Below are 12,273 nucleotides of genomic sequence, written 5' to 3'. Positions count from 1 at the left end.
ACTGTTGTAAAGAGTTGTTGTCGCCCTTTGCCCTTGATTAACACAAAAACAACACTGGTCATCAAATTTTGACAGAATTTTTGTAATTATATATAACATTTTTTCTGAAATATCTGAGCTTTTAACAGCAATACATGGTAAAATCCATATTGCACAAGCTTTTATAGGTCAATCTTAAAAACGAAACATGAAAATATCTCAAAAACCTGATGTGCTCGGGGAAAAAAAGGAACCGCATTTTTGCAGTCAGCGTTTAGGGACACATGAAGCCATCGCGGATTCAAATTTGCCATTGACCAGTGTAATCCGGCAAAAAGAGAAAAGCAACAAAATACCAATTTGCCTCAGCGGAGGCGTGAATGAATTAACAACACAACAACAACAACAACAACAAAAAAGCAGACAAGTGGCGACCTGTTGGCCGATGCAGATGGGGTTGATGCGGCTAATGCGCACTAAAAGCTTTTCACTGCACTCCTCTCCATGAAACATTTGCCTAGCTCACGTTTGAAAGAAGACGTCTAAATTATGCCACCCGTGCAGCCGCATGAAAAGCCCGCGCCTAATGCCTTCTGCCGTTTGCCTTTACCCACATTTCCGTAGCCGAGAACACCCCCTACGTGACGTACGGCTTTAATTTCCTGCTTTTATGCCGGCGTAAATGAATACGACCTGACTAAAGCTACAGAGGCTCGTAAAGTTGACGTAGTGGAGCCACTTCCCAGCTCAATTCATCAGCTTTTTTTTTTTTTTTTTTTAAATTCAATTTGCATAACATGTTTGTGTTCCTATGCCGCATCACACTCCAAGCACACCTGGAATAACAAGTGTCAGGCCTCACTGTGCGTCATTAAGGGACGAGAAACTGTATGAACGTAACTCCATGGAGAGGATAGAGAGAATTTCTTTTTTTTTTGTTTTTTTTTTTGTTTTCGTTCGTTTGGGATACACTACTGTATATGAATAACCTACTTGAGTATTAACGTGAGATGAGGCCAAATGTGTCGGGAACAAAGGGTAACACCAAATAAGTACTGACTTCTTCCTGCCTCTTTTCAACATTAGACAGCTATTTCTTTTTTTCCCCTTTTTTTTTTCAATGATTAATATTTTATTATTGTAAAGGTCTCTGTTATGACTTTTTATGGTCAATAAATCAATCAGTCAAAAGTTATTCGCTGCCATTGCTGTTTTACTGCCACTGACTACTATTTTTTGCCCTGGTAGGCATGGAATGTCATGACTAGCAGATCCCAATAGATCACTTTGAATGTGAGATCAGCACAGCTTTTGAGCAGAAGATAAAGATGAGGCGGTGAATCTCAGCTTGCCATTGTGATTACGAGAGAGAGAAATCCCGGCACGTTCAAAATCAGACACGTTTAGGCATGTGACAAACAGAATGTACAAAAACAGAGTATGGGTCACGGTAGGTTGTCACGATTGTGTGTTGCGCTTGTGAGAAAATTCACTGCCGAGCTGCATGTAAAAAAGTGACTGACGTTCAACTCAAGCCATGTGGTGAGTCAGTGTTTTGCTGAGTTGCATATCTATAAAGAAGTGATTATTTTGCCATCAAAAGCCCTTCATCAAGCCAGTTTTTGTTGTTTTATAGTGGAGTTTCAGGTGTCACAAAAGCAATATTAGCGTGAAAGTCACTGTTCTGCTTGACAAAGCTTGCTTTCTCCGTTTGGTGGTCAGAAACTGGTGTCATTGGTGAAATCAACACGCTCTACTACCGATTACTAAAGAATGGAAAAATCGAGAATTGACTCTCTCTTTTGGGATATTTGGTGCTTGTATACCAAATATTAGGTGGGTCTTGAAAAGTCACAATGCTCTCTAACAGCTGGTAGTAAACAAATTGAGACACTTAGGCTCGACTCTGAGGATGACATTGGTTTCACAACAACTAATGCTCCGCTAATTTAGCCGTCTCAATTGTTCCCTCGGATTGCAAAATTCTGTCCAAGCCACGTTGTCCAAGGTTATTTTCTACATTTCTTGGTCAGAAAGCGCTAGTTTTTGTGAAACCAACCCGTGTTCCACTGCTGATTACAAAAGAACGGAAAGAGGCTAGAAAACAATTGATTGGAGAAAAAAAAATAAAATAAAATAAATAAAATTGATTGATCACCCGGCCCTACCTCTCAGTTAGCCATTTGCAACTTTTTATGTATTTGATTTATTTTAATAAGCCCATATTTGTTAGATAGCCCTTTTGGGATATGTGAGTCAGCCCTGGAAGAATAATTTCACTAGGGGTTATTAAAGTCTTTCTTTTTTTTTTTTTTTCTAATCTAACACTCAGGCGGCTGATAAATCCTCCTTTATAATCTTCAGCCTGCAGTGAGTGTGTTGATTTTATGAGGAGTTTGCGGTGCTTTTCGACTCTACCGGCTTATAGCGGAGGATTTCCCATTATTGCATCAAACGCATTGCACATAAATGTGATGATGGGGAATTCAAATGCGCCTTGATTCCTCTATATGTAAATGATTTTATTGGTTTGCTGCAATGCAAACGTCACACGCATGTCTCTGCGGAGCCTCGCAACATCTTCAGCTTGATTTTGCAAAAGGAGGCCTTCCTTTATCCTCAATGTCTCTGTAAAGGCAAAAATAAACACGTCTTAACAATTTTACACACGACAGAGAAGATTGTTGTCAACAACTCTGGCAGATTTGAGTGACTAAAAAAAAAAAAGAGGCTTCAAAATGGGGTCAAATCAAGTCGTTTTCTCCACTCTCAAACACTGTGGGCGTGTCCGCGGAATGCAATAAAACCACACCCTCACTCAACTGTCAATCAAATACCACTTTGTCTACCATCAGGTGCCCACGCATCCTGACATGCTTGAGCTGCGAAAATATATCTGCTTAAAGCCTCCACAGGCAGGAGTATACCCACTGAGTCGTCGCCACAACAACGAGGCACTCTGAAGGGGCCACGCCAGTGCGAATCTTCGGTCTACATGCTCGCTGTGTATTTGCACTTTTATTAGTATATTGAAGTCGTATTGCATACTCCAAGCTGCCATTTAATGAATGAAAGGTCTTTTGTTCATCAACACTTGTGGCCATGGAGGAGTTAAGAGAGTCGAGCGCGTTACTCGAGTGTGCCGAGTTGAAGCCGCAGCGTGCGCGTGAGCGTCGCATGCTCCATTTCCTCATGCCTTCGTGACAGGAGTGAGCAGTGAGGCGGAGGAAGTTGTCTTGTTCGTGAACTTTTCCTTCCTTCTACTGAGCTGAGCGAGGGCAAAAAATGTGCTAATAAGGACGTCGAGTGTACGTGTGTGTGTTTGTTCAGGCGGGGACGTAATCCAAAGACAACGCTGACATTTCAAAGTGATGCTGTGATGTGTTCACCGAGGCGTCAGCTCTCACAAGAGCACCTTTTCGCTTTTTCTTGACTTTTTTGTTTTGTTTTTTTGGGTGAGTTAAACGCAAGCACGCGTGCACGACGCGGCAGCTCTCCATTTTATGCACGTGACTCGCATGCTAATGCTAACCCGGACACTATGATAAAAATAGACGACGGCCTGAGTGGTAAAATGAAACTAGACAATGATGCCTACATTTGATTAAAGCCATGCAATGGGCTACAGTGATGTGGTCACCTCATTAAAGAATAATAGTACATTTGTTTAGTTATGAAGTCACAGTAGCATTAGCAAGAGAAAGGCAAAGCATATTTCAGCCCACGTAACATTGCACCATATACCAGTACTAAAGAAGTACTATGGTACCTCATTGTCAAGCACGATACTATACCACGTTTTTCAAGTGCAGTTTAAAAAAAAAAAAGAAATGTTAGTTAGTGAACAATATCCCAAATTCAAGGGTGACGGATTAGCCTGTGATATGTCAAAACAAGCGTGAATTATTTTATGATAAGCAATCTTGTTCCAGACGGCTTGTGTTTGACGAGCCAATTAATAAATACTCTTTATTGCAGAGTAGCGCACACAGCCCCCAGCTACGCACTCGCATTTATTTTAAATTAACGGTGGAAATGTATTGTTTACGATGCAGAAAGGATTCAATACAAATAGAAGAGTACTGTACTAAGCTTGTGTGATTTTATATATATATATATATATATATATATATATATATATATATATATATATATATTCCGCCAACAATCCTTGATGTTTGAGGTATTTATTTTGGGGAAAAAAATGTCACAGACATTTGTTAGTGAGACACGTGGGAACTCTTAAAATTGTTCCCAAAAATGCCTAATATCTTCTTTGATGACTTTGAACACTGACGCGTTGAGACAAATCAGGGGTTGTGCACCATGACACTTTGAAGATTTGACACGTTCACTTTGCACAACCACGTTTGTTTAGCATGAGAAGGCACGTTTTTATTCCTCCAAAGTGTTTTTTTTTGGTTTGTTCGTTCGTTTGTTTGTTTGTTTTTTTACCCGAGCAGTGAGCCAGTTTGGATTGAATGTCTCAGGCTGGATGGAGCGCGTCAGGAGGGAGCGTCCTCGCTGCCAAGTCACGTCCTTTGAACGATATAAAAACGAAAGGGAAGAGAGTGTAGTCGCTAATTGCGTTGATCAGCAAGAAACTGTTACACATTGCGGTAGTTAGTTGCAGACGGACGGACAGACAAACAGACGAACAGACGAGCAGATGGCCAAACAAACATTGGGCGGCCGCGGGGCTCGTTGAAACCACACACTGACGACAACTGGAGCATTTCCACGTCGCTAAATCAACTCTCTGTGCAAACACAACCACATCCGGCCTGGACTTCATAAACACACCATGGGATGTCTTCCGGCTCCATATGGACTCTATAAGACACTGTCGCTCCAAATGAATGCTCAGATGTCAACCGGCGTGACTTTGAGCTGTTCCTAATATAAAACATGTAAACCTCTGCAAACATTTCCTGATTCTACCGCAGAAGACAAAAAAATTACCAGCTCAACATGATGTTGTTCTTTTTTTATTTTTTTTTTTTACTTTGTACTTGTTACAAAAAGGAACAGAATCATGTGTAGTAAAAAAGGAAAAGAAAATTCAAACCTTTTGAAATATCAGAAGCCCTCATCTGACTTAGTTGCCTGCATTCGTGTCAGTGCACTTATTTTAGTTTATTTTGTATTTTTATTTGGGGTTGCAGTTTGTGTTTTTTCTGTTGTTCTTCATATTTACCTTTCCATAAAAAATAAGGGTATCGAAATGTTCTCCACAAAATGAATAGTTCTTCAAATATTTTCTGATGCTAGCTCCGAAATTGGAATATTAGGGATGACTTTGATCAGTTCTAATATGTTGGCCTTAATTGCCAAACTAAATAAGGAAAGACTGTACTGTATACACCGCGTTCCAAATTCAAGCAGAGGCTGTCCAAAAACGCTCAAGTTCAATCGCCGCGAGACTTGCCAAGCTGTTAGCAACTAAGAGGTCCTGTGTTCAAATGGAACTTGACCTGTTCAGGTGTTTTGGATTGAAATGGATTTGGATTTCAGCAAATACAACCTCCAAATGCCGCAAATTCCACAAATGCTGCACATTTTTCACCTCATAACAACCTATAACATGTCTCGCTGTGCATAATTATTTGGAACATTTTTCTGCATCCTGAGAGTGTGTGGACCTTTACTCAAGCTTATTTGTAAGCATACCACATGTTGATAACTAGCCGATATCAAGGTTTTTTTTGTTTTTTTTCTCAGCAAAAAGTGAAAGAAAGCCAATCAGGCCAGCCCTCAGCTTTCCTTGGTCGGTCCCAACGTGGGAATCATCCGCTCGGATTGGACTCGCCGACTCGTTTTCCTTTCAGCGGCGTTTGTAATCTGCTCTTCATCAGGGCTGTCTCCAGCTCGGCTTCTTAATCGCTCTCCCCGTGGCTAATAGCAGCTCGTGGCCCGTCTACGCCATTAGCCTCCTTAATGAAAGCGCCAGCCAGCCCTGGCCATCTAGCAGCTCACTTTTTCTTGTTCTTTTTTTTTTTGGGTCCTCATTCAATTTGATGTTAGCCGCCAGCACGTCTGATTTCCTTCACCTTATCTTTGTCTCCTGCGTGGAGATAAGATCACCAACTTTGGCAATTTCCTTCTTTACTTTGTTGTTCTTGGCCAAATACAACATTTTTGTCTAGTCATCTAGACCAAGATGTATTTTTGGTCGTATTAGATTTTTTTTAAATGAGAGAAAATGTATGTAAACTAATGGAATGATTAAATGATTAAAAAAATCTTCAGAATATTCAGATTTTGTTCTTGTAATGTTATATATTTTTTTCTGCATGAAATATTTTTTCTCCTATGTTCCCACCTCTTGAAATTCATATTTTCTCTTATAACAACTTTATTCTCGAATGCTAACTTTTTTTTTTCATATTTTAACTTTACTCTCATGACATTCCAACCTTTTCTTACAGTATTGCAATGTATTCTTGTGTCACATGTTTTTCCTACAACTTTTTTTCTCAGAATATTCAGATTTTGTAATAAGTAATACTCCAGTTCATTTCATTTTTTTTCATTCAAGAGTTTGGTCCCCTCTTGAATTTTTTTCCCCCTCACATTGCAACTTTATTCTTGCAAAATCTTTTTTCTCATGATAACAGAAAAAAAAAGTTTGATTTTTCATAATTTGGAAGAATTTTGTTTTTAGGGATGAGCGAGATTTGACACCGGCATTTTTTCAATGTGTCGTGTTCTTGTGAAGGCTGCTGATACCAGCCACTGATACTTCAGGTAAAAAAGTGCTACTTGCCATTAATTGCCACTGTGGTGGTTTGACATTTTGGCAATTAAGTCATGATGTGCGTCAAAAAGGAAGAAAGATCTTTGTTTATAGTTATCGGTCATTGTGCTCACTGAAATGATCACAAGTACTAGTGGTATCGGTACTTGGTTATCGGTGACAACTCGAGATTGAAGACTATTACTGATATCGGTCTGGAAAAAGTGGCATCGAACATCCCTCCTCATTTTATCTACTTGGCGATTATCGGAATCTTCCATATTTGTCAGTGTTTTGAACAACACTCTCCTCTGTGGTTTGTCAAATATACTGTAGACAACATTTATTTGGACTTTACAGGCACTTGAAATACATTTTGGCGGTTTGCAAAGTTGTAAGGTACAAAAAGCGACCATATTTTTATCCCCCATACTGTAATTTGGTTTGGTTAGCAGATGTTGCCAAGCAGGCTCTCCACCACCGCAGTGGATGCACATTGTGTTTTGTCACATATCAACTGAGGCAAAAATCAAAGCACAATCCGCCGGAGACTCAGCGAGCGCTCCAAATCTCTCCCGTATCGCCCCTTTCCTCTCACATCAAACACACCTGCACGCACACTCGCTCGCCTTCCACCATCTTGTTGTCGCGCCCACCTGCTGTGACTAGCCCTCCCTCCCTCCCTCCGTCTTGGCCTCCCTCCCTCCCTCTCCGCCTCCCTCCCATATCCCGCCCTTGCTGATACAGTGCACTAATCTCCGGCTCAATAAATCAGTGGTGTGGCCAATAAGCATTACTTCCAATTAGAGCGCTTTGCGCCACGGAGGGAAAGCAGCTGACGCCTTCATAAAGACGCCGTTCATTAGCTGACATTGACCGGGAGGAGGCAGAGGCGGATGGGCGAGAGGGAGGCGGGTGAGGAGTCCAAGTGAAAAGTTGCAGGATAAATCCCATCGGCCAGGATGCATCTCGGGTCAGCGCGTCACCGAATTGCTGTCGGGGAAAAGTGGCAGCGGCGCCTTAGCCGGGTCACGGGGCCGATGATAACTGGATGAGCTCCATTTGGTGGCGGCGGACTTCTTTTTTTTATCCTTTTTGCCCAAAAGTATTTCTTTGGGGAAAATAAAGTAGCCCAATAACATGTTTTCCTGAATAAGCCTTTATGTAAAAATTCAGGCAAAACATAACACTTTCAGTCTTTTTCTGAGCAAATATACTTTAGCTAGATTTGTAAAAGAAGCAAAAAAAGCAACTCTCATGGCACTAAGAGGCATTTCTGTTATTTCTTTTTAATCAGGAAATGCCATACATTTTATTTGGGACATATTACAATAAAGTCATTTTATCATTAAAAGTCACGCCATGCCGTGGTTCAATGAAAACGAATACAGTACAGTATGCGTAGCCGCAAAACCTGGTACAGGGTTGCAGTTTTTCTGTTGCAGCGCAGAAGTAGATGTGTTGTGCTCAGTATGTGGCGAAGTCTATGCCGACATTGTCCAGTTCAGGCATTTTCTGCTGCATCGCTTCATATTTGTCAAAAAAGTTTGTTTTTTTAAATATTTTTTAATGGCAAAATAAACAATCAAAATGTCAAAACTCATTCACTGCCAAATACAAATGTATTTGTCTTTACACAGTCCAGCCATTCAATCCCAGGGACGGATTTATATTTTTTTCAAATATTTTCAAATGTTAGGGTCAAAGAGGATCTGAAAATGTCTGGCAGTGAATGAGTTGAATGACTTTGATGCAACAAATGCCTCTTAAAGCAAACTATAATGTTTTTTTGTGGCCCCTAGCAGCCTTTTCCTGAATAAATATGGTTATGATGCAAACCTAACACTTTTCTAACCTAATGTCACCCAGTGGCACCATATTGTATTTCTGTGGGAAAGTAACATTTTCCTGGTCCAACATATCATTTTCCTGTAGAAATATTTAGTGTTTTGGGGCAAACTAATGTTTTCCTGGCCCAAATAATTTTTTTTCTGCACGACACCAAATTGCTGTCAAGGGAAAAGTGTCAGCCTCGCCTTAGCTGGGACGTGCGTGCAATGATAACTGCATTGTAGACTGCTTTTTATTTTCAACCTTTCCCTCTCTAATCCTCCTTTGGCTCAAATATTGTTTCTAAAAGGTCCAAATGTAGTAGTTTTGATGCAAAACGACAGTATTGTTTTAAATATAGTGTCTAATGTGTCAAAATGTAGTTTTCATAAAGCGACATTTTCAGCACCTAATGTATTTTTTGGTTTTGTCTTGTATTGTGTTATTGTGGCTAAATTGTAGTTATTTATGGCCTATTTAGGCACATCCTTCTTTTGTCAAAACATAGCATTGTCCATGCCTGATGTAGCCTATTTGGGAGCTAATTTATTATTTCAATGGCAAAACAAAGCCCTTTAAACAAATGATTTATTGTCCAAAATGGCCTTTTAGCCTTTTCCCACTAAATAAATACTTTAGTGCCACAATTATGTGTGTTTGAGGCCAACATACCATTCGTCTGCCTAATGTTGCGTTTTCGGGGTGGGTGCAAAACATGGCATGGGCATGGTATTCTGTTTAAGAAAATAATTTGTCATTTGAATGCCAGAGGCAAACTCTGCTTTTGTGACTTATAGCAGCGTTATGCTGAAAAAGTACAACAAGCTTCCCAGAGATGGCAGTGTGGCATTATGTGGCTGCGGGGAACGGCGCCTTGAGGAAAACATGCACATACAGGAAACACACACACTCACCGCAGAGCGCGTGCAAACGATGAACGTGAGAGTGTGTCGCATGTAACATATTCATCTTTAATAAGCGACACGCTGCTCCCTTCACCTACCACTTCTTCATCTCCACTGCGTGGCCAGGTGACGACAGCGGCAGGACCGCTGGCCACCTTCTTCCCGTTTCCAAGTTTCCACGCAGCGCGGCTAAATTAGCACGCTAAGCACAGATCGACCAGCTTCCCAGCGCCCGGCCGCGCTCTGGCCCGCCTCTGACGCCAGATTGGATTTTCAGTGTGTCTGCGGGAATTTTTGTTCAGATGCAATGTTGGGCCTGGCAAAATATCACATGTCAGTGCACAATATTAATAGCAACATTTTGTATTTACATGGAAATTAGCACTTCTTTTTTACCACATCTTTTTGAATTGTAGGGAAATATACAACTTTTGTCAACCATTGCCTTTCCCTGCACAAATGCACGTTTGTGACAAAATACTGCAGAAAAATGCAGCTAAGAATTAGAGGTGTCACAAATCTAATTTGTCAACAACTATTTTGACTATCAAATAAACATGTAGAGACATTGTGTAAAGGGGAAGTCAACCCCCACATTTTCTTAACAAGAAAATGTTCTATGCGCCTTAACTAGTCTAAACACGGCATTCTGATTAATATTGTGTTAGTGGAATATGAGTTAAGCAGCAAAATCCAGCCGTATTTAGCCATCTCAGGGGGTGGCCATTTTGCCACTTTCTGTCGAAAATGACATCACAGTTACTCAGGGCTCAGATAACGACCAATCACGGCTCACCTGTTTTCTGTAGCTGAGCTATGATTGGTCGTTACCTGGGCAACTCTCATGTCAGTTTCAGTCGACAGAAAATGGCAAAATGGCCGCCTCCTGAGATAGAGGGATAACAGGTGCATTTTACTGCTTAACTCATATTCCACAAACACAATATGAATCAGAATTCCGTGTTTAGACGAGAGGGGCTGCATAGAACATTTTCTTGAAAAGAAAATGTTGGGGTTGACCTCCCCTGTAACGCAAAATTGTTCAAGTCCTCTGATTTTATTCTATTCTATTCTACCCTCAGATTTCTGTTGTCCTTCATAAAAGCAGACTGCTGATCTTTGTGTTCATGCCCACGTGACAACCCTGCGACTGGACTGCCCACCATCTTCTTCCCGTTTCCAAGTATGCAGTGTGGCTAAATTAGCCCACTAAACACAGCTCGACCCGCTTCCCAAACCCTTGGCTGCGCTGTGGCCCGTCTGTAACGCCAGATTTGATTTTCAGTGGCAAGCTGCTGCGGTTTCTACACGGTTTCATTTGCTCCCCGGGCACGGTGACGCCAGCACTTAGAGCGTCATAATTAAAAGCGGACTGGGGATAGCCGGACAGGCCGATTAAAGCGAACCGGGACCTGGCACCGGTGGGCGGCCACAACAGCAGGGACGCTTCATTAGTGGGGACGACGGCTTGGTAACGACGTCCTCCGCTAACCGTGACTCATCTGTGCCATCAGATGCGCTGAGGAGGAGGAGCAGATGCGTGAGGAGACCTAACACCTCCAACAAGTTCTTTTACAGAAGGAATATTCAGAAAATGTGTCAGACAGACAAACAGAGGACTCAATGATATTGTGGAGTTTCCTCCAAAATCAGGCAGTGAGCAGTTTGGGTTGTTTTTGCTGTCATCATCATTACTCAGAACAGCACAAGCATTAAGATTCTGTTCAACTACTGCTTTAGAACAGTGGTCCCCAACCTTTTTTTGCGCCACGGCCCACTTCAAACAAGTACATGCTTTTCGCGGATCGGCAGTCATCGGCGGGGAGAGGATGGGACTGGGGAGTGGTGGTGAAAAGATGGCCTGATTGATTGCTGCTTTGTTTGGTGGCTGCACGGCTACTGAGTAGCGGCTAAACTGCTAATGATGCTTGGGCAGCCTGTGCAAGCTCCTCTCGCATTATCATGCTTTCCACATCATCACTTGGGCGCGACTGGTTCAGGATTGTTGGGTCGGGGGTTGGGTTACACAAGAAGATTTTTGGTCATAAATATTGAACAAGTTTAAGATTGAAGATTGTCGACCCTGACTCATTTTGGACCCAATTATTGGGATAAAACCACTCTCAACACACCTCCCACATAAGGATGCATTTTTGAAAGTATAAGATGCCGTTTGACGTCATTGGTCGGGAAGGGGCAAAACCATGACAAGAACAGCCTGATTGTCTTTGTGCGTTTGCTCTGCCTTAGTGGGAGTCGTCGAACCTCTTACAAGGGCTGAGCAAAAGACGCAAAGACGATCTTTGGAGGATACCTGGAAATGGCCAAATAACTCTAAAAATAAATTGCAGACTTCCATGTCTTTTCTGGTAGACCCACAAAGCTTGAATTGAGGCAACTGGACTGGTCTTTTTAGTTGAGGATGTGTGACCGTTAATCCAAAAGGATTCTGCAGATTTACTTTTTTAGGAGGTGAGCCTCCCTATTTCGACCTTGCTTGGGGTGGTCAATAAGAGAGCATTGTTGTCGATGATTAGTGAAGCAACCATCACGCAGGGGGCCGAGGCATAATATTTTCAACAGTCCGGTTGCCTTCATTCAACCTTTGTACAGTGCCAAGACCTGGATGGCGGAGATTCGACACAGACAACCTCTGTTAAAGATCTGATGCTACCTCGGATTCTGGGAAATTCAAAGTCGAAATTCTTCATCCTCTTTCTCTGTGTCCTCTTTATACGGCTAATCATCAGGACTGAGCAACAGCTAATGGCATGACCTCGAATTGATTGAATCTACCCATTGATTGATTGCCACTTTTGATTA

At 41.7% G+C, this 12,273-nt stretch overlaps 1 protein-coding gene across 4 annotated transcripts in view; it reads left to right on the top strand.

Annotated features, from left to right (window-relative positions):
• LOC147140261 (coiled-coil domain-containing protein 172-like) overlaps positions 1-12,273 on the top strand; it is a 59,407-nt gene that overhangs the window by 16,942 nt on the left and 30,192 nt on the right. The window contains exon 10 of one of the 4 annotated variants that reach the window (XM_086044930.1): positions 5,701-6,007. The exons of the other annotated variants lie outside the window; for them this stretch is intronic. Within the exon in view, the coding sequence (XP_085901056.1) occupies positions 5,701-5,859 (159 nt within the window). The 3' untranslated portion in view covers positions 5,860-6,007. Of the gene's footprint in view, positions 1-5,700; positions 6,008-12,273 lie in introns of those variants that run through there. 4 annotated transcript variants of the gene reach the window in all.

This window comes from Filicampus tigris, chromosome 11 (genome assembly GCF_054856515.1).
Source record: "Filicampus tigris isolate MCC_2025a chromosome 11, RoL_Ftig_1.0, whole genome shotgun sequence".
In the NCBI taxonomy this organism is placed as follows: domain Eukaryota; kingdom Metazoa; phylum Chordata; class Actinopteri; order Syngnathiformes; family Syngnathidae; genus Filicampus; species Filicampus tigris.
Note: the sequence above shows the minus strand (reverse complement) of the source record. Positions and strands in the feature narration are given on the sequence as shown.